Source organism: Hemicordylus capensis, chromosome 2 (genome assembly GCF_027244095.1).
Source record: "Hemicordylus capensis ecotype Gifberg chromosome 2, rHemCap1.1.pri, whole genome shotgun sequence".
NCBI lineage: Eukaryota > Metazoa > Chordata > Lepidosauria > Squamata > Cordylidae > Hemicordylus > Hemicordylus capensis.
In genome coordinates, this window is record NC_069658.1 from 398,762,897 (window position 1) to 398,783,738 (window position 20,842).

General features: G+C 44.4%; 2 protein-coding genes across 9 annotated transcripts in view; one reads left to right on the top strand and one right to left on the bottom strand.

The window, feature by feature from the left end:
• Positions 1–4,890, bottom strand: part of LRRC45 (leucine rich repeat containing 45) — a 23,286-nt gene extending 18,396 nt beyond the window's left edge. The window contains exons 1-2 of one of the 5 annotated variants that reach the window (XM_053294469.1): positions 4,805–4,890; positions 747–1,057 (exon numbers count right to left, since the gene is read on the bottom strand). In XM_053294469.1, coding sequence (XP_053150444.1) covers positions 747–984 — 238 coding nt within the window. In that variant the 5' untranslated portion in view covers positions 985–1,057; positions 4,805–4,890. The other 4 variants (XM_053294468.1, XM_053294472.1, XM_053294470.1 and 1 more) reach the window with 4 other exon arrangements.
• On the top strand, positions 4,819–16,284 carry CENPX (centromere protein X). Of its 4 annotated transcripts, none has more exons than XM_053294491.1 (5): positions 4,830–4,983; positions 14,163–14,214; positions 14,428–14,481; positions 15,313–15,438; positions 15,599–16,284. In XM_053294491.1, exons 1-4 carry the CDS (start codon positions 4,942–4,944, stop codon positions 15,432–15,434), a joined length of 270 nt encoding a protein of 89 aa, XP_053150466.1. In that variant the 5' UTR covers positions 4,830–4,941; the 3' UTR covers positions 15,435–15,438; positions 15,599–16,284. The 4 variants fall into 4 exon arrangements, with proteins under 4 accessions (XP_053150469.1, XP_053150466.1, XP_053150468.1 ...); XM_053294493.1 differs by having other exon boundaries at positions 4,831–4,983; positions 15,313–15,401; XM_053294492.1 differs by lacking the exon at positions 4,830–4,983 and adding an exon at positions 4,994–5,260.
• Positions 16,285–20,842: the final 4,558 nt, after the last annotated feature.

A 20,842-nucleotide genomic window follows, 5' to 3' on the forward strand; every position in this document is an offset into this window, starting at 1 on the left:
CCTCACATAATTGGTCCAGACCCTTGCCCATATTAGCTGCCCTCCTTTGAACCCATTCCAGTTTATTTAGGTTCTTCTTAAAGTGGGATGGCCAGAACTGGACTCAGTAGGCTTTATTTAGAGCAAATAAAGATTCATGTGCACAGGATTGCAGGGGAAAGTGGCTTCCATGGGCACATCTTCTCTTGAGAAAAAGAACAGCAAGGCAATGAGGGAAGCAACAGGTCTTCTCTACTCACCACATACCCACTCCCCAGCTCTGGACATTAACAGGCAATGTTTAAAACCTGCATGTACAGTTAATTAAAAACAAACAAAAATCACCACCACTATCCCCACACACAAAAAACCAAACACCACTGGATGCTGGATTCTGCACCAAATGAGAAATCCTCCACTAATACAGTGGAATCTCAGAACTGCAGCGTATGTCCAGCCCTGCTTAAGAGAGCAAAGCATGTAATGGTCAGTGGAAGGATTTTGCATTGTTTTGACAAAACCCGGTGTGTGATTTAAGGTCAAATACAGTCACTCTTGGTTAATCTTCACAGTGACTTGTCCCCGCTTATGAAAACCTGCATGTATTCCACGTGTAGCAGAGAATTCCACATGTGCGACATTTCAACACCTGGTGTATGATGACAAAACCAATTTAAAAATGAGTAGCTAAACCAGGGCAAGAGGCCCTGGACATGAGTTTTTACTCTCTGGGCCCAGGTAAAGATAGGACCAAGAAGGACCCCCACCTTCTTCGCTCAGCATGCAGTCGCTCAGCATAACCTCAGTGAACTGGAGTTCATCCATCAAGAGCTTGCCCAGGGCACCACATGTGTCCACAGAAAGGCTCTGTGTAGCAAAATCCAAGCGGCTTCTCCCGGTCGCTTCCTGCAAGTGCTGCAGGACACTCTCCTGGGGCTCAGCACCACTCTCCTTGCACAGCCTCACGTAGGACCGCCGGAAATCTTCCATCTCTGTGGCAGGCATCAGGGTCACTCATACCCCGCACCCAGAGGAGGAATGAAAGGAGATCCTGGTATGAAAGGCAGCAGAGGGTAACCTGGTGGACAGCAAGAGAGTCAGAGGTTATCAGCATGACACAAGTTGCTGAGTGCTTTCTCTCTGGCAATCGTACGTCAAGAGTAGAAGTAAGCCCCAGACAAGGGCACCAGTAATGACAGCAGCCCACCCATCTTTACTCGGGGGAGCTGCAAAACAAGCAGCTAAATCACTTTCCAAACACTCAGCGAGGGTTGCTAGAAAAACAGCCTCACCCTTCAACGGCCAATTTCAGCCTCTGTAACTAAGGAAATGGGGCATGATGGGAAATGTAGTTAAATCCTTCCCCTCCCAAACCTAGTTATCAGGGAAGCACAGAATGTTGGGAGCCGTAGTTCAGAGACATATTTGACTGCTTGCGGGGCATTCCTTCCCTCCAGCAAGTTCTCATGCTCTTTACCATTTCACATAAGAAAACAGGGACATGTCACCTCTATTCTTCTCACATCAAGGCTTACTGCCTAAGTGTCTCCAACCTCATTACCCATTGCTAGAAGTACTTCTGCTGCACCTGCTGTGTGCTGTATTAATTTATTCTGCAGTGGCCTGCCATGAATCCATTTAAAAACTAAAAGTGTTCACTTTTCTGGTTAGCTATCACTTAAACTACCATTGCTGTTCTGTAGTATGTTATCAAGAGTTCCACAGAGTTCTGCACCCATCATGCCAAACTACCAAGCTGTTCACTGCATGGTGCGTTTGTGTTTGTGCACAGGCATTCACGTGGATGTGACCAAAGGGCGGGGGAAGCCACATGGCTCCACAAAAATGCCAAAGTATCACACACAACCATTTTCAATACTACCCCAAAGTGTAACTCTTAAAAGACACATATATTACGCATGAAGGGCCAATCGTTATGAAACAAAGCTGAACAATGTCGCTGGCTGTATGAACAGCACCTTGCTGTCACCATATTGAAATTGCTGTAAATTCTCCCCTTGTCTAGATTCTCTTAACCCCAACTGTGTAGTGAAGAAGGAGTAAATAACTATTTGGAAAAATTTCCTGGCCAGTCTAATGTATGTGGCTGTTCTGCAGGATCCATTGGAATTCAGTGTGTGTCTCTGGCTGTTCTGTCACATTATGTGGAGTTATGAGATGCTGAAATCTGGGATGCACATTCTGCAAAATATGGAACATCTGGCAACCTTGCCTAATTCTTGACCTGTGTGTCATCAAATTAATTTCTTCATTTAATTTAGCCTGGAGGAATAGAACCAGTCTTTAACACAAAGAGGCCAACTTGCTGCCTCTTTCCCTGAATGTTTGTTTTGGAGTAACTCCGTTGTCTGTGAAATAGTTATAGTGCTGTAGGCTAAAGCAAGACACCTTGTGTTTCTGTATGCCAGAAAATTCACAATCCACTGTCCTGAAAATTAGTTGCAACTAACACTTCAGTCTCAGAATGACTTCAGACATCTCGCACATCACACAGTAACTGTAGCATGTGCAAAACAGCCATTATAGATGGAACACAAGAAGCTGAACCTTCACATCACCTCAGACCACCAAAACATTGTTCTTTTCAATGAGGACAGTTTATGTGTTCATCTGCAAATCATTATGTGATAAATTATCAACTGAGGGGAAGTAATTTGGTTATTTATATTGAGTCAGTCTTCAGAGAACTTCTATGGGCTATAGGAGCTTTCCCTGAACCAAACTAATCTCATCTCTGACCTTTAAAATTGCATTGTATTAATTAATTTTAACGCACACACACACATCTCAATAATAAGTTATTTGAAGCAGTTTAATATGCATAAAGTATGCTTATGAATGAAGTCAGTCAGCCCAATCTTAAAGCTGTTTACATGGGTGTAAATCTCACTGAATTCAACAGAATTCACTCTCAGGTAAATGTGCTCAGGACTGCAGTTGTGCAGTCTGATTTTATGCCTGTTTTCTCACTACAAATGATGTACTCACAAGTAACTGTGCTTAGATATGCAGCCTTAGGCCACAATCCTATGCACAGTCATCTAGCATACATCCTATTGAACTTAATGGGCTTTACTGCTAAATAAGCATGCATATGATTAACACTTTTTCTTGGCAGGAAATCCCACTGATATAAAATAATTTATGCATGAGTTTAGAATTGGGATTATGATCCACTAACAATCCAATTCTGCTAATGTCCCCATTGAAATCAGTGGGGCACCTTGAATAAACAAGGTGCAGTTCAAACTATTAGTGGTGGTGGTGGTGGTGTGAATGAAATCAGTACATAAGAACATAAGAACAGCCCTGCTGGATCAGGCTCAAGGCCCTTCTAGTCCAGCATCCTGTTTTGCACAGTGGCCCACCAGATGCCGCTGGAAGCCACAGGCAGGAGTTGAGGGCATGCCCTCTCTCCTGCCATTGCTCCCCTGCAACTGGTACTCAGAGGCACACCCTTGAGGCTGGAGGTGGCCCACAGCCCTCTGACTAGTAGCCATTGATAGACCTCTCCTCCATGAAGTCATCCAAACCCCTCTTAAAGCCATCCAGGTTGTTGGCTGTCACCACATCCTGTGGCAGAGAGTTCCACAAGTGGATCACATGTTGTGTGAAAAAGTACTTCCGTTTGTTGGTCCTAGACCTCCTGGCAATCAATTTCATGGAGTGACCCCTGGTTCTAGTGTTGTGTGAGAGGGAAAAGAATCTCTCTCTCTCCACTTTCTCCACGCCATGCATGATTTTATAGACCTCTATCATGTCTCCCCGCAGTCGTCTTTTTTCTAAACTAAAAAGCCCCAGGTGTTGTAGTCTTGCCTCGTAAGAAAGGTACTCTAGGCCCCTGATCATCTTGGTTGCCCAGTAACTGTTGGTGACAACAACAAAGTTGGAGTTTAGGGGAAAATGCTATTAGGAACATAGGAATATAGGAGGCTGCCACATACTGAGTCAGACTATTGGTCCATCTAGCTAAGTATTGTCTGCACAGACTGGCAGCAGCTTCTTCAAGGTTGCAGGCAGGAATCCCTCTCAGCCCTATCTTGGAGATGCCAGGGAGGGAACTTGGGACCTTCCCTGAGGGGAATATCTTACAGTGCTCACATGTGGTCTCCCAGACTCTGCTTAGCTAAGGGGACAAGTCATGCTTGCTACCACAAGACCAGCTCTCCTCTCTGTCTTATTGACAGCAATGGAACAGATACATTTGGCAACGAGGCAACAAAAATACTTTGGCACACATGCCTAGGAGGATGCAGCTGTAGGCTGTAGGCTCAGTGAGAGAGCATCTGCTTTGCTTGCAGAAGGTCCCAGGTTCAATCCCTGGTATCCCCAGGTAGGGCTGGAAAGACTCTTGCCTGAAACCCTGGAGAGCTCCTGCCAGTCAGTGTAGACAATACTGTCTGAGTTAGAGGGACCAAGGGTCTGACTCAGTATAAGGTGCCTATGGATTCCCCTGCCTACGCCATATGTCGCCACTGCTGTCAGCAGCAGACGAGCCACACTTCCCCTTCTCTCTCCTGATCAGCGGTCGTGTCGTGCCGTGCCTGTTACATTCCGATCGTCTCCCCACTCATTTCACTTTTATTCCTCTGTACCCCCAAACCGTGGCAAAGGCCAGCCTCTTTCGCCCCTCGATAAGACAAAGCTTTAGGATCCTAGCCACGTCCTCCGTTACTTACTGAATACTGAGCCAGACTGACAGACCACGGAGCGGGCACTTAAGAGAGGGAGATGGGAACCAACTACAACTCCCAGAATGCCCGACGGAGCAGAGGCGGCTAAGCAGCAGGCCTCCGCCACTCACCGGAAGTTAAAGGGCGGACATGGAAGAGACTACATTTTCCGGCATGCTGTGTGTTGGGGGGCGGAGCGATCTTGATCGTCCAAGTCTCTGATCTAGCGACGGATTGGAAGGCGCGAAGTGGGTGGATCCCCTGCGAAATGGAGAAGAGGGAAGAAGAGCGCGCGAAAGGCTTCAAAAAGGTCGGGAGGGGGAAAAAGCGGGGTTGGGTCAAGAGAGCTCGCTCTGGAAGCCAGAGGACCGGGCGAAAGGAGATGGAGAGAAGAGGGAGACCGGGGTGGGGAAGCTGGCCGGGTGTCGTCGTCCTCCCCCTCCTGCCGCCACCGCTCTCTCCCTCCCAGTCTCAGTTTGGGAAGACGGGTGCTCCTGTTCCCAGCACGCCATGGCTGTGAAGTCCAGGGCAGACTGAAGGGTGTTTCCATCCTGGGCATCATGTCCGGTTCTGCACAGCAGACCTTGGTAAAGGAAAGGAGTTGGCCCGGGGCGGGCCAGGGCGCTCCATCGTGCCCCAGGACAGCCGCCCTGCGTATGGCAGAGGCAGCGTCACGCTTGACTCGGGTATAAAGGGGAGCCAGGGTTAGTAATAGGGTGCTATCGGGCTTGGGAGGGATACAGAGGCTGAGGGAGAGAGCGCGCTTGGCGGATTGTGGGGCAGCCGGAGCAGCAAGCGCGGTGTTGTTTTTCTCCCGGATGGAGATGGGGGGTGGTGTTAGGAACTGGGGTTGCTTCCTTTTAGGCTAGGCGCTAGAGTGGCGGTGTGGGGTGAGGACCAAGGACGTTCCAATGGAGTGCGGCTGTATGTGACTGCCTAGTGCTGCTTGGTCTCTAGGGTGGCATTTCTGAGCCCTCCTACCTGCTGCTTCAGGGAGCCCTTTGTCCCTGTATCTAGGTGTGCAAATCAGCAAGTGCCTACCTACCAAGATATTGTATCTGCTTGCAAATACTTTCACTTTGCTAGACACACCTGAGGGGTGGGCATGTAGAAATAATGGTAATAATGGGTGACTTCAGCTACCCTCAGGTTGCCTGGGTAAATGTGTGTTCAAGTGTGGCCCACAGACATTTTTAGACTTGATGAAAGGCTGTGCCAACTGAGCAGTTGGTCATGGGACTGGTTAGAGGGGAAACACTTAATCCAGAGTGATGCCCAGGTTCTAGTGTGAAGTGTTGCTCCAGCTGGGAACAATGAACACAGTGTTATCAAATTCAACATGTATATAAGTGGAAAATTGCTGTGAAAGTACAGTGTGCTCACATCTCATCTCGAGAGAGGACATATCTCAAAAATGAGGATTAATTAAAGGCAGCTGAAAGACAGAATCAAGAGGATAATGTGTGTTCAGGAAGCTTGAAGGTTATTTAAAATGAATATAATAGTTGGATGACAGAATCATAAGATTTTAGTGTTTGAATGGACCTCGAACACCTCCTAGTCCAATCCCTGCTCAGTGCAGGAAACTGCAGATGGCCCTCCAGCCATTGTTTGAAACCCCTTCGAGGACAGCCTACCACTGCAGGAGGCAGACTGTTCCACTGTCAAACCGCTCTTGCAATTAAGTGATTCCTCTTAACATCTATCCTAGATCTGCTCCCATGTAATTTTGACCCATTCGTCCTAGTCCTGCACTAATAAGTGACAGAGAACAAGTCTGCTTCTTCTAGAAACCGGTTCAGAGAAGGACAACAAAGATAGTCAGGGAACTGGAAAGCAAAGCCTGTGGGGAAAAGTTGAAGGAGCTGGGTATGTCTAGCCCAGAGAGGATAAGACTGAAGGGGGATATGACGACACTTTCCAAAAACCTGAATTGCTGTCACATAGGAGGCAGCTAAGACTTGTCCTCTACTGCTTCAGAATGCAGGATTTGGATCTAATGGTCCTAACTTGCAGCCAAGTAGGTTTCTGTTGACCATTATGAGAAACTTTATTTATTGATTTGATTTATATATCGCCCTTCCAAACATGGCTCGGGGGGGTGGGTGGGTTGCATTAAAATAAAAAACCAATTAAACAGTTAGAATTACAATTAGAACTAAATAGTATTAAAAGTCAGGCTAAAAAGATGGGTCTTTAAGGCTCTTCTGAAGGCCTCAAACAAAGACAATCCTCTTATATCCATGAGGAGTGTGTTCCAGAACTTAGGGAGTGAACAGAGAAGGCCCTATCCCAGGTCACCACCAGATGAACCGGTGGCACCTGAAGACAGACCCCTCCTGATGATCTCAATGAGTGGTGGGGATCTTTTTAACAGTAAGAGCAGCTTGCCAATGGAACCAATTGCCGGATGGCGGGGAAGCTGTCCCTCAATGGAGGTCTTCAAGCAGAGGCTAAGTAACCATCTATTGAAGATGCTCTAAGCTCTGGATTTCCTGCATTATTCCTAATGGCAGTAGTGGCACAACAACAATTACTTACAGCAGAGTGTGTACAGAGCCTCCCCCAGGTCCACTAGTGGTGAGGATGGGCTCTTGGCTGGCTCACAAGCCATGCACACACATCTCTCTTTGGGTGGTGTGCTGTGTGGTATGTCAGCCAATATATTTTGTTTTTCCAAAAAGCTTCTAAGTAACAGCAGTCAGATCTCTTTTATGGATCAGTAACTGGCTAAAGAGCAGGAACAAACAAACAGTTCTTACAGAAGGGGGAAGAAAGAAGTGGGGTCCTTTAATGAGCTTTTTTGGGATCTATTTGTTCCTAAATGATCTGAAGTCAAGTGTGAGAAGGGAGGTAGCCAAGTTTGCAGGTGACATTTCAGATTATGAAAACCCAAGTAGAATGAAACATTTCAAGGAGATATCTCAAAATTAGGTGGATGGGCAACAAAATTGCATATGAATTGCAATATCCCTAAGAGTAAAGTGATGCACATTCAGGCAAGGGGGGGGGATCCTGCCTCCACATATAAATTGGTAGGGTCTAAACTGATGGTAAACAGCCAAGAAAGAGATCCTGGGTTCATGACTAACAGCTCAATGAAACAATGCTGTGGGCAGCGGCAATTAAAAAGGTGAATTCCATGCTAAGGAGTATTAGGAAAGGGATTGGAAATAAACTATCCTGTAACAATGTCTTTATATACACTATGATTTTGATATTTTGCTCAGTTACTAAAATGACAGTATGTACTAATTAATTATTCTTTTGGGTGAAAGTGAGGTTGCTGAACTAGTACAATTCTTTAGAGCATTTCTATAAATATGCAGCAGAGAGCGCTATTGCCTGATTAATCTTATATTTATCTCCTTCAGCAAGTCTTCATGATAAAACCCATAAACCTGCAGCCTTGTGTAAAAGTATGCATTTTTTAAAAAAAGCTGTATTAATACCCTTGATGAATTACAGAAGAATGTGTTTCAAGCCAAGCTTGTTTTACAGCTCAATTGTATGCAGATTTAGTCATACTCAGACCCATTTATTCCAAAGGGTTTAGGCTTGCCTAATTTTACATAGAGTCAGGCTTTTAGCTGAATAGGAAGGCTCTTGATAGCTTTAAAGTCAAACAGCAGTGTTACAGCTAGATACCTTTATGACAGATCTAACTATTTTGAAGAGGGAACCTCCCTTGCTCATGAAGATAACCCTCTTTTATCAACCATCTGACCGTCATTTATGCAGATTCTCTTCCTAGACTGCTCCAGCCTCCCAATGCTGGCTGAAAAGAACTCTCTTTTAGCACCGATCTCCTCAAGGTAGTATTTTCTATCTGGATTAAGCTTGGAGGAAGAGAGAACCTGACATCTAAAGAACAGTTTAATTATTTGAATGAGAAGGGAACTTTTGGGCCATCTGGTTCAACTTCTTCCAGAAGCAAACCCCCCTCAATGTGAGGTACATCCAAGTCACCCTTTAAAAAATCAACACAAATGTCCTGGGTAACTTGTTCCATTACTCGGCTGTTCATAAAAGTAAGAAGCTTTTCCAGATAGCTTCTAGGTTGTACTTGGGTTCTGTTCTGTGGGTTTTCATAGTACCACTGTATTTTAGTTGAGACTCTGGAGGTCGTGTAGTCCAACCTCCTTTTCTACAGCAGCCCTTACAGATGGCTGTCTAGCCCACTGTTTCAAAGCCTCCATCAAAGAAGAGCCATGTGGTTAGTTGCTGTTTTCTTAGAACAGAAAACTAAGATAAGAGTGCTTGGGTTTGTTTTTTAAAGGTGATCATCATCCTCTTGTTGTCCATTCCTCAGTAACTTTGGAAGATGGCTCTCCCTTTTCTCTGACAAGCTGTTAGACGTTTAACAACAGTTATTATATCTTCTCCAGATCACTTTCCTAAGCTAAAAGTATCCTATTCATTCCATTTTTCTCATGCCATGTGCTCCAAACCATTAATTAACTTTGTCCTCTAAATCATCTCTACTCTTAGTCTCCTGAACAAAAGGTAGTTGAAGCCTAAGGTAGTTGAAACCTAATACTTACTTTTTGCATAATTTAATTGCACAATTTTTTGTTAATGTAACAAAACTTTCTTTCTCAAATATACTGTACTGTTTCTTACATAATGCGATGCATGTCCTGTATTCATTACTTAGCTGCTAGATTCTCCTATACCAAGCTGCAGATTTCTGGCTCCTTAGATGGTTGAGGCTTGAGCTCAGGAGTGCAGCACATATTATATTATTAAATACATATACAGATGTTTTCTTAGTAACTTTACATTAACTCACTATAACCCCTAGTCTTTGTACCCCACTCTTCTTATACACTTTGCTGCTTTTAGTGTGTAATACTTATGTTCACATTTTTAGCCTACTTTCTGAAGGGAAGGCTTATGAGATCATCATGTCTGTGTGTGTATCCCCCTAATCACTTTTGCATTTATAGTCAGATACAAACCAAATAAGAGATGGAGACTAAAGAACTGAGACAGATAGAAGTGACAAGAGATGGTGTTCTAAACTGTCTGGAAAAACTGAAAACTAACAAATCACCAGGGCCGGATGGCATCCATCCAAGAGCCCTCAAATAACTCAAATGTGAAATTGCCAACCTCCTTGCTAACATATATAACTTATTCCTGAAATTGGACTCTGTACCAGAGGACTGGAGAGTAGCAAATGTAACACCGATATTCAAAAAGGGATCCAGGGGCGATCTGGGAAATTACAAGCCAGTTAGCTTAACGTCTGTTCCAGGCAAATTGATGGAAAACATCCTCAAGGATAAAATTGTAAAGTACATAGAAGAACAGGCCCTGCTGGGAGTGAACCAGCATGGCTTCTGCAAAGGTAAATCTTGCCTCACCAACCTTTTGGAGTTCTTTGAGAGTGTCAACAAGTGTGTGGATCAAGGTGATCCAGTTGACATAGTATACCTGAACTTCCAAAAAGCTTTTGACAAAGTTCCTCATCAAAGACTCCTGAGGAAACTTAGCAGCCATGGGATAAGGGGACAAGTACATGTGTGGACTGCTAACTGGTTGAAAGACAGAGAATAGAGGGTTGGGATAAATGGAGAGTTTTCACAATGGAGGGTAAGAAGTGGGGTCCCCCAGGGATCTATACTGGGACCGGTGCTTTTTAATTTATTCATAAATGATCTAGAAGCAGGGGTAAGCAGCGAGGTGGCCAGATTTGCAGATGATACCAAACTCTTTCGGGTAGTGAAATCCAAAACAGATTGTGAGGAGCTCCATAAAGATCTCTCCAAACTGGGGGAGTGGGCGACAAAGTGGCAAATGCAGTTCAATGTTGGCAAGTGTAAGGTGATGCACACTGGGACGAAAAACCCCAACTTCAAGTATACGCTGATGGGATCTGAGCTGTCGGTGACTGACCAGGAGAGGGATCTGGGCAGGGTGGATTTGATTTAAATCACTAGCAGGGTGGATAAAAATAAAAAAAATCCGATTTAAATCAAAAAAATCTGATTTTTTTTAATTTAAATCGGATTTTTTTTTATTTTTATCCACCCTGCTAGTGATTTAAATCGTGATTTAAATCAGTTTGATTTAAATCAAATCCACCCTGGATCTGGGGGTCGTGGTGGACAGCTCATTGAAAGTGTCGACTCAATGTGCGGCAGATGTGAAAAAGGCCAATTCCATGCTAGGATCATTATGAAGGGGATTGAAAATAAAACGGCTAATATTATAATGCCCTTATACAAAACTATGGTGCAACCACACTTGAAGTACTGCGTACAATCCTGGTCACCACATCTAAAAAAGGACATTGTAGAATTGGAAAAGGTGCAGAAGAGGGCAACCAAGATGATCAGGAGCGTAGAGCAACTTTCTTATGAGGCAAGACTACAACACCTGGGGCTTTTCAGTTTAGAAAAAAAGACGACTGCGGAAAGGCATGATAGAGGTCTATAAAATCATGCATGGTGTGGAGAAAGTGGATAGAGAGAAATTTTCCCTCTCACGTAACACTAGAACCAGGGGTCATCCCATGAAATTGATTGCTGGGAAAACTGGGACTAACAAACGGAAGTACTTTTTCACACAATGCATAATCCACTTGTGGAATTCTCTGCCACAAGATGTGGTGACAGCCAACAACCTGGATGGCTTTAAGAAGGGTTTGGAGGAGAGATCTATCAACAGCTACTAGTTGGAGGGCTGTGGGCCACCTCCAGCCTCAAAGGCAGGATGCCTCTGAGTACCAGTTGCAGGGGAGTAACAGCAGGAGGGAAGGCATGCCCTCAACCCTTCCTGTGACTTCCAGCGGCATCTGGTGGGCCACTGTGTGAAACAGGATGCTGGACTAGATGGGCCTTGGGCCTGATCCAACAGGCCTTATGTTCTTAAATTCACAGCACATGAGAGTCAGTCCTAGAGACCCAGATGGGTTTTGTTTTTGGTTTTCTTTTGCTCAGCCACCATGTTGTTTCACAATGATGGCCATTCAAATATGGGCAACATCCCTTTGTAAACCATGTACTGACAGCTGGATGCCAACCAAAGTAACAACACATGGGAGGGAGTTCTTGCCAAGAGTCACATGCTAAAAGAAGCAGAAAGTAGGATCCATTAGTTCTATTTAGAATTACTTGTTAAAACAGTCTAGGAGTTGAGTCTACCATCGAAATCCCACTGCACTAGATCCAATGTAATTGTATCTCTACTGAGAACGTGAAGCTAACTTTTATCACATGAGTCCCAAACTGTCCAAGTTATGGAAATGAATTCGTTCATGGGAATTAGAGTCAGTTTATTCTGATAATGCTTAGAAAGCTGCAGTGAAGTTCAGAAACTCAATGTGCTGCTAAGAGGTACATGGGTTATAGCTAGGGAATGTGCTCGAACAGGTCCAGCGCCTCCTTTGGGAAGCACTGAACCGGCTCAGGTGCCCACAGCAACACCATGCTGACCACACAAATGGCCACTGTGCACATGCGGCAGTCATGTGCATGCCAACGCCCCGCACACAGGCTGCAGGGAATATAGCCTTTGGTAGAGTGAGCGCTGCACCCAGAAAAGAGGCAGGGCTGCAGCAGAGCAGGTAGGGACCTGCTTTGTAAGAAACTGCTTGCCCGCATCTGCATGAGCCGTTCATGCACATCCCTATCTATTGATTGATTGATCGATTGTTAAATTTATATACCACCTTTCATTAAAAACAATGCCAAGGTGGTTTACAAAAGTTAAGAAACATATAATAAAAATGACAATTAAAAGTATTAAGCTAAAAATATGAAAACAAATCTGATTTAAAATATATAATATACAAATACAAAAACTGTGAATAGATAAAAACACACAGAAGCAGCAATAAAACAATCATGTAAAGGCCTGGATAAAAAGCCAAGATTTAACAAGCTTTTAAAAAACTGTGATGGAGTCAGGAGTGAATGGCCACTGGGAGAGCATTCCAGAGTCTGGGGGCAGCAACAGAGAAGGCCTTGTCCCACGTGCACAACAACCGAGTCTCCCTCATTGCCGGCACCCGGAGCAGAGCCCCCTCAGATGACCTCATCAAGCGGGCAGCAACCCTTGAGAGCAGGCAGTCCATCAGGTATCCCGGGACCAAACTGTTAAGGGCTTTAACGGTTAAAAAAACAGCACCTTGAATTGGACCCGGAAACACACTGGTAACCAGTACAGCTCTTTCAAAATAGGTGTGATATGATCACACGGGGCAGCTCCAGATAGAACCCTAGCTGCCGCATTTTGTACAAGCTGTTTCCAGATATTCTTCAAGGGCAGCCCCACGTAGAGCACATTACAGTAATCCAGCCATGACATGACTAAGGCATGGGTAACTGGCCAGATCTTCCTTCTCGAGAAAGGGATGCAGCTGGCGCACCAGCCGAAGCCGTGCAAAGGCATCCCTGGCCACTGTCTCCACCTGAGCTTCCAAAAGCAGAGCCGGGTCCAGTCATACCCCCAAGCTGCGTACTTGCTCTTTCAAGGGGAGTGCAACCTCATCTAGAACAGGTAGAATCACCTCATCCCAATTGGCTCTCCTACTGACCAACATTATCTCCATCTTGTCCGGATTCAGTCTCAGTTTATTAGCCCACATCCACCCATCATGGCCTCCAATCCCCGATTCAGGACCCCAGTTCATAGCTAGAACTGCAATCTTTGATCAGTTTAATTGGTAAATTAATCAATTAAAGCTAGTTGGTTAATTGAAAGTCACCAATTTTAATCCACAAGGGCAAAATTCTAACTGTGGGCCTGTGATTTTAGGGCATGTTAATTTTTTTAGACTGTTCTAGTTTGTTATAGGGGAATGAAAAACAAAATATTTAAAAGGGCTCTTCTCTCTTGGTGGCTTTCCTATGTAACATTGCAGATAAAGCACCTCTGAGGTATTGTTTATATCAGGGATTCTCAACGTTGGGTCCCCAGATGTTTATTGGACTTCAACTCCCATAATCCTCAGCCCCAGTGGCCTTTGGTTGGGGATTATGGGAGCTGAAGTCCAATAACATCAGGGAACCCAACGTTGAGAATCCCTGGTTTATATGAATATTTGCATGTAGTTGGATTAGTTATCTAAAAATTGTTTAATATATTGAGCCTCTAGTCATACCAAGAGGTGGTTTTCATCTCAAGAATGTGGCCTTCAACAGATAAGACAGTTGGTGGGAGAATTATGTCCTGCTGGTTCTTAAGAGCTAAGTCCTCAGCCATGTAAACAAATGCTGGGCTGGGCCAGTGTCATGGATTCCATAGCAGGATGGAGGATTGGTCCCGGTGGTAGCTGCTGTCTTGGTCCCAGAGACTAAGAGGCACAAGAGGTAAGCAAATATCTTTTATTGGGCCAGTTTCATTTGAAGTATTCCTACGCCAGCAGTTGATCTTATAAAAGATATTGCTTTACCTATTGTAGATCTCTTTGAAATGGAAAGACAGGGAGATTCACTTTTTCTCCATTAACGCCCCTTAACTGGTTCCCTTTCCGTGCAGGAGACTGTGAACAAACTGCTCCAGCTTCACTTCAAAGATGACAAAACACGAGGTAATTGCTTTCCCTTCTGTCTCAATAAAGAAGCCAATTCCAGCTGGAGATCTCGCCAAACTTTTTTGTACAGAGATCGTGCCCTGGAATACTGGAGGTAATAGAGATCCAGGGTGGCTGCCTGCTTAGTCCCAGGTTGAGGGGGAGACAACTATGCCGTGGGGAGAGGCACTGCTGGGGGCTTGTCATGGTAACTGTTCCTTCCTCTTTCAGTCAATAGTGATGCCCTGTTACTGGTGGCAGAAATGCTCAAAGTGTTTGTTCGAGGTAAGTTGGTAAGGAATGCATCCTCTCTTCCAGTGGAATGGCAGAAATATGAAACTTAGTGTAGAACTCAACATTCTATGAAATTTCACTTCTCTTTAAAAAGGTGTATCTTTATTTTCATTCACACCTTCACAGTATACCAGAAGGCAGCAGCAGCTAAATTCAGAAATCTTGAAGGCTAGTCAGAGCTTCCAAAGGTTGTTGAGTTTTTTTGGTCTTTGTCCTTTGGCCATCTGTCTTCTGGTTTGACCACAGCTTGGCATCTCAGTCCTTGTAGAAAGAATGAAGTTGCGCAAAACTCCAAATCTTAATCTTGGGAGAAAGGAAGTGGGTGGGGATATATATATACACACACACACTTCATGCAGCCATCTCTTTATTCTGATTGTGCAGAATTTGATTTCTGCTGCTCTTGGCATGAATATACACAGCTTAATGTAAAGAAAGAAAGAATGTTCTTAATGATGTCTCCGTCCGATCTTACAAGGCCTAGAACTTGTGCAAGCTATGAGTTATGGCTAGATCTCCATGGCTAGTCAGTGCTAGGTACAGGCAGGGCACTGTCCTTTGATTAGGATCCTTCATCCCTGGAGGTTAAATGTGATCTTGGGTGACTAAAGTGTACTGCCTGATAGGAATCCAGCTTCCTAAGATGAAACTCTTGTATTGGTACACTGAATTGTATATTTTTAATGTACAAGGCTGGCAAGCGAAAACCTCACCAGCATTTCCCTTCCCTACCCCGGGGACTTCAGTCTCCCCTAAAGGCCACTCCTGCTGGCTTCCCTGACCCCCACCTGCTGTCTCCTGCCTTGTTTGTGTGTCTTGCAGAGGCTGCAGCCCGAGGAGTGCGGCAGGCTCAGGCAGAGGACTTGACCAGGGTGGAGGTGGAGCACGTGGAAAAAGTGCTGCCGCAGCTGGTATGTAAAGCACAGCTCGGATTCCTCAGTTAACAGGGTAAGGATGTGGGCGAAGGCGTCTTAATACCCTTCCTTGAGGGGGATGGTTGGCTGGTTAGTAATATCCTTGCTGGGCAATTGGAACTAAAGCAAATCTGTTAACCAGAGAGCTCCTTGTTACTCACATGAATTGAAAACGGATGCTTTAACATTCACAGCTTCTGGACTTCTAGAGACCTAAGGGTGCAAAGAGAACATCCCTGATACCAAGAGAACTTGACCCAGCTTCTGGAGTGAAGTGGATCACAGACACTTATGTGGAATCTGGCACACATTACTTCAGTTGCTGAGATAACAGTCTTGTTAACTTTCCTGTCCCTGTAGTTACCACTATATTTCATCTTTCTTCTTTTCTTTGTCCAGCATTGCCCAAGGGCTGAAGCCTACCTTTCTCTTTGCAAGAGACAGAGGCCTAGTCTCTGAGGCCAGGCCCCATCCTGCTGTTTCCCATTCACAGCCAGGCAGAGTCTATACTTTCTTTTCCGATGGGAGAAACAGGTGCCTTTCTGTAGGGGTGTGTGGAAAGAGTGAATATGCCTGGAAGCCTTCCCCACACCATGGGCTCTCATCACCTCAGCAGGCATTTAAAGGCCAGCTCCAAGGCTGTCTGAGCTCTTAAACAGGAGCCTAGCCCCAGGTCTATGCCAACAGCAGGTACCTGATCTTTATTTTATAAATAAACAGTGCCTGTCCCTCAATCCTTTCCAGCATTCCACTGGGGCCATGACATCAAAGAGTGCTTGGAACCTTTTAACCATTTGATATTTCTCTCAGAAGCTGCTTCCCTCTGCTATAAATTTGTTCTCACAAAGAAACTTCAATAAATCAAAAATAGTCTCCCTCCCTTGTGCGGGCTTCTTGTTGCAATTAATCATAAAAAGTCAAGTGGCTTCAAAGAGTTGTTTGGCCTCCCCCCCCCCTCCGCCCCCTCTTTGTAGGACGAAAGAAAAACTTTCAAAAAGGGGCAGAACAACAAACAGCATGTGTGAGGATCCCACATCACGCATGGCCCAGCCCCTCTGTCAGCAGGGGAGGGGGAAGCTATGAAACAGTAAACCTTACACATGGAGGCAGGCGTACCCTAACAAGCCTGGTTCTGCTGAGAAATAAAGGCTAAGCTTGCTGAGGGAGAAGCAACTACATCCCCAGGTAGTCAACTCCTTCGAGGCAATGCTAGTGTCAGTGGTGAATGGAAATAGCTTGCCAATGAGGGATTTAAGGTAGTAGCGGTTGCATCTTGGTAATGAACAGGGACTGACTTTGTTTGCTGACATGATGCTGACTCCCTACAGAGCATAATTCGCAAAGAAGGAGCCAGCCTCAGAGACGCATTCTCCTGCTTCCCTTCTCTTGGCAGTCCTTGCACATGGTTTAGTTTTAGTTCTGGGCTGCTGCTAAGCAGGGTTCCCATCTTACTGGGGAAGTGTGATTGCTCTTATATTTACAGGAGTCCTATTTGTTTTAGAACTTTACACCCTGCCTTTCCATTAAATTCTCAAGGCAGCTTACAAAAAGTGCAGCCAAATCAAACAACAAGGAATCAATATAATCACTATCAAGTCCAGAGACAGGGCAGCATATGATAAAGTCTCCCTGTGAAACACCCAACAACCAGGAGAAACCAAGACCTTACAGGGCAAAATCCTGTTTTAAAATAAAGGTTTTTGGCCAGTGGTAAAAGGCCAGTAAAGAAGGGGCACGGTGCTCTCCCCTCAGTAGGGAGTGCTGCAGCAGAGATGCACCAAGGCAGCCATCTCTCATCATGCAACCTAATTCTCTTTTGTCTCTTGTGACTCAAAAGCCGGCAATTCTGTACTCTAATGCATTCTGAAAGCTGTGCTTCATACCACCGACACACCTATTACCCAGGCACACCTTCATACCACCGACACACCTATTACCCAGGCACACCTATTGACTAGCAAGTCAGTCCTGAGTTGAATGGGATGTGCTTCAGAGTCAGCATATTGACTAGCAAGTCAGTCCTGAGTTGAATGGGATGTGCTTCAGAGTCAGCATGTTAGGATCACACATCTAAGGCTGCATAGAAGAGCTGAAATCTCCAAGGCCAAGGCTAGAAATAAGAACTGTCAAAATATCTAGTCAGAATCTGAACAGCAATCTGTGAAGGCGATCTTCTCCAGCACAGCTAGATATTGAAGTATTGTACTGAGTGGCAGACATGTACAACCGTCTGTCTAAAAGCTAGCATTTATTCAAAAAGTAACTGTCTTATAGTCTAACCCTCTGCATGTTTACTGAGAAGGAAGTCACACTTAAATGTGATTTATTCTCAAGTATGAGGCTACAGCCTTAGAGGCTAATTGGTTTTTATTTTTTTGCCACATCTTCTAATGTGGCATAGAAGAAACAGATCAGGAATCTATTGCAGTTTGATGTTGTCCATCCTATGGAACAGCAAATGGCCCAGGCAGCTGCTTCATGTATTGCTTTAGCTTGTATACAATAGGCTAGAAGCCATCAGAATTAAGGAGCTTTTGAGACACACACTCACTCACTCACTCACAATCTCCACTACACAAGGGGTGTAAATGTACTTAATATGAACACTTAATAGGGATAATGAACACTTAATAGGGATTTAAACACACATGTACCCACAGCAAAGTTAAACTAAAAACACATGTAGGTCTCTTCTAAATGTCCTTGCACATTGACTTTTAATGGGATATCTACATTTGGATTTTTTTCTTGGTTAAATTTAGATTGTGGTCCAGGCTTGGTCTTGAAAAAGAGAGGGGAATTATGGTAGTGTCTCCTTAACATGCAAGCTGAATGGAACTAAGCACTCACCCAACCCCAATTTCATGATGGGTCCAAGGAAGTTGACACTTTTGGTCCCAAGGCACTTGAAGTTCTGGTGCATTTATTTTCTTGTGTGGGGAACAACATTTGGTCAGGTAAGAACATTCTGAATGAGGTAATTAGCAATGTGGTTGGTGAGAGGCAGTGTGCCACCTGTTTACCAGAGATCAGGTCTTCCTAGCATTGTATTATCCTGATTATGAAGCCTTCCTTTGAAAGCCATTAGGATTTTTCTTCTGGGAATCTAGTGGTGCTGCTGTGGCACCTCTTTGCCCCAGGCTACACTCAAATAGAAACTGTGACAAGCATCTATTAATAACCACAGACGGGGAGCAAGACATTTGTAAGGATCATGCTTGGAGTACAGGCCCAGTACCCTATACTCAATTAAAACTACTCTCTCTAGTCACCAATCATCAGCCTACATAAGACATGACTGTTCATTTCCCATGAGAACTAGTAGACATTTTAAATACCAATGTCAAGCTATTGAAGCAACTGATGGCTAGGAGAAAGATGGACTGAAAAAACCTTACGCCAGCTGGAGGTTTGAAAAAGCACACACAAAACACAGAGGTATGCTTTGCCTTTAACTCAAGGTGGATCATAAAGACAAGAAGCAGAATGGCTTCCCAGGGCAGGCTCCTTATCTGCCGTGCAGGTTCAGCCTGGAAAAGGCAACTAGCTCAGCCAAGCAGGACACAATATATCTTAATGCAGCAAGACATTTTTAAAAGCAAGAATTTAATGACCATTCAAAAATGGTAAATAAGGTTGTCAGTTTCAAAATGCAGTCATTACTGCCATTCACAAAATTTATCAGTGTTAAGTGTTTTTTTTTGGGGGGGGGGTTGGTAGCCATTTCTATTGAGCATGAATTTAGGTGGGTAAAAATGAGAGAACCAAAACCACATATCCTCAGTGTTTGAAATATAACGACGATGCTCAAAAATCCAGAAACAAGGCAGAATTTGAAGTGTTCACCATGGGGCTTCTATTCCCATGGTGCCATCTCTGCCCTGAGCACCCATTCCTTCCCTCCAGCACTGGTAATAAAAATACAGTACAGCTATAAAACAAAAATTATAAATTCTTTACACACACACACACCCTCACCCTCTTTCAACTAGAGACCCATATGCTATACGGTCCCTCCTAATAGCAGTGTGTGTGTGTTCGTTCTGTTTGAACGTTGTGTGCAGAATGCTGACTGCTTGAATATGTAACTAATCTTACATTATGAAGATAAAAGGGAAGATCACAGGGGAAACCAGAAAGCAATTTTGGTGTCAACACAAACTAGCCCCAAAGAAACAATTTCAAACTTACAGCATAGAATACAGAAGAAGAGGTTTTCCAAAATCCTAGCCAGAAAGATGGACTACTTGAAGAACTACACAGACCACATTCTTCCAGGTGAGGGTAGTAATGCTAGAACATTGTAACAGCTCAGGTAGTTTCTACCTTGCATTTTACAACAGCTACCCCTCCCTGTACCACAGATGGCAGCAGAGTGTGTAGAACTAAAGTTATCAGAGAGCATCTCATAGAGTTTTAAGAGAACATCTTCACCATGAGCTCCACCACCCATTGAGATCATCTGGAGAGGTTCGTCTGCAGTTGCCACAGGCTCATCTAGTGGCTGTATAGGGACGGGCCTTCTCTGTTGCTGCCCCATGACTCTGGAATGCGCTCCTTGGTGAAAGAGCCTCCCCATCTCTGGCAACTTTAAAGAAGTCTCTAAAGACTTATTTTTTCACCCAAACTTTTTGATTGGATTGTGTTTTTAAATTGTTTTAATGTTTTATGTTGTTGTAAACTGCCCAGAGAAGTTTGGGGTGGTCTACAAATCTGAAAAACAAATAAGCAAGCAGGACTCCATTTTTTGCTGTTGTCTTATACACTCTCCTTTGGTGGCTCATTTCCGGTTGACATTAAAGATCCGTTATCTTGCTGTTTTAACGACTTTCTGCTCCCTGTGCTCTGAAGCTTTTCTCCCTACCTTTTCCCTCCCTGCCCCCCCTCCGGATTTTCTTCAAAGCGGCTGGGAGCATTTGGAAGTAATTAGACCTGAAGGGAAATGTTGGCCAGTCTGGGAGACAATGACAAGTGCCAGGAACCCTTGGTGCCCCTTTCAGCCACTTTGAAGTTCATTCAGATGGTACAATGCTCTGTTTTCTTTGTTGGAAAAGAGGGGGCAGGAGAGAAATGGGCCATGTCAGGCCCACTGAATAGGAAGCAGGTTACTGTGAACCAACAGAGAACCCAAATGGGGTGGAGAGGATATATAATTCAAAGGAAAACTGACTGAAAGGCCTATGGTCATCCTGTTTTATTACATCCACAAATGATGCACACTCACCCACAAGCCAAAACATGTAGCACCCATCTAACATTAAACCAGCAGTTCATAGCATCTGTGTTGCCAAACAGGATAAGGGCATTAGCAAAATAGGAAGTGTAAGGTTCAACATTTACTTCCGAAACAGGCACATGCTTCTTCCTTTCCTTGCACACAGAGTATAGAAGAACCAGAGCCCTTGTATACTATTGCACAGGCTAAACTTAGCTCAGTC

What these genes read in the sequence shown, in the direction of transcription:
- CENPX (XM_053294491.1), top strand. Translation starts at nt 4,942, where the DNA reads ATGGAGAAGAGGGAAGAAGAGCGCGCGAAAGGCTTCAAAAAG. An exon ending in GCGCGAAAGGCTTCAAAAAG is followed by an intron (nt 4,984 to 14,162) that starts GTCGGGAGGGGG and finishes CTTTCCGTGCAG; the next exon opens with GAGACTGTGAACAAACTGCT. An exon ending in CAAAGATGACAAAACACGAG is followed by an intron (nt 14,215 to 14,427) that starts GTAATTGCTTTC and finishes TTCCTCTTTCAG; the next exon opens with TCAATAGTGATGCCCTGTTA.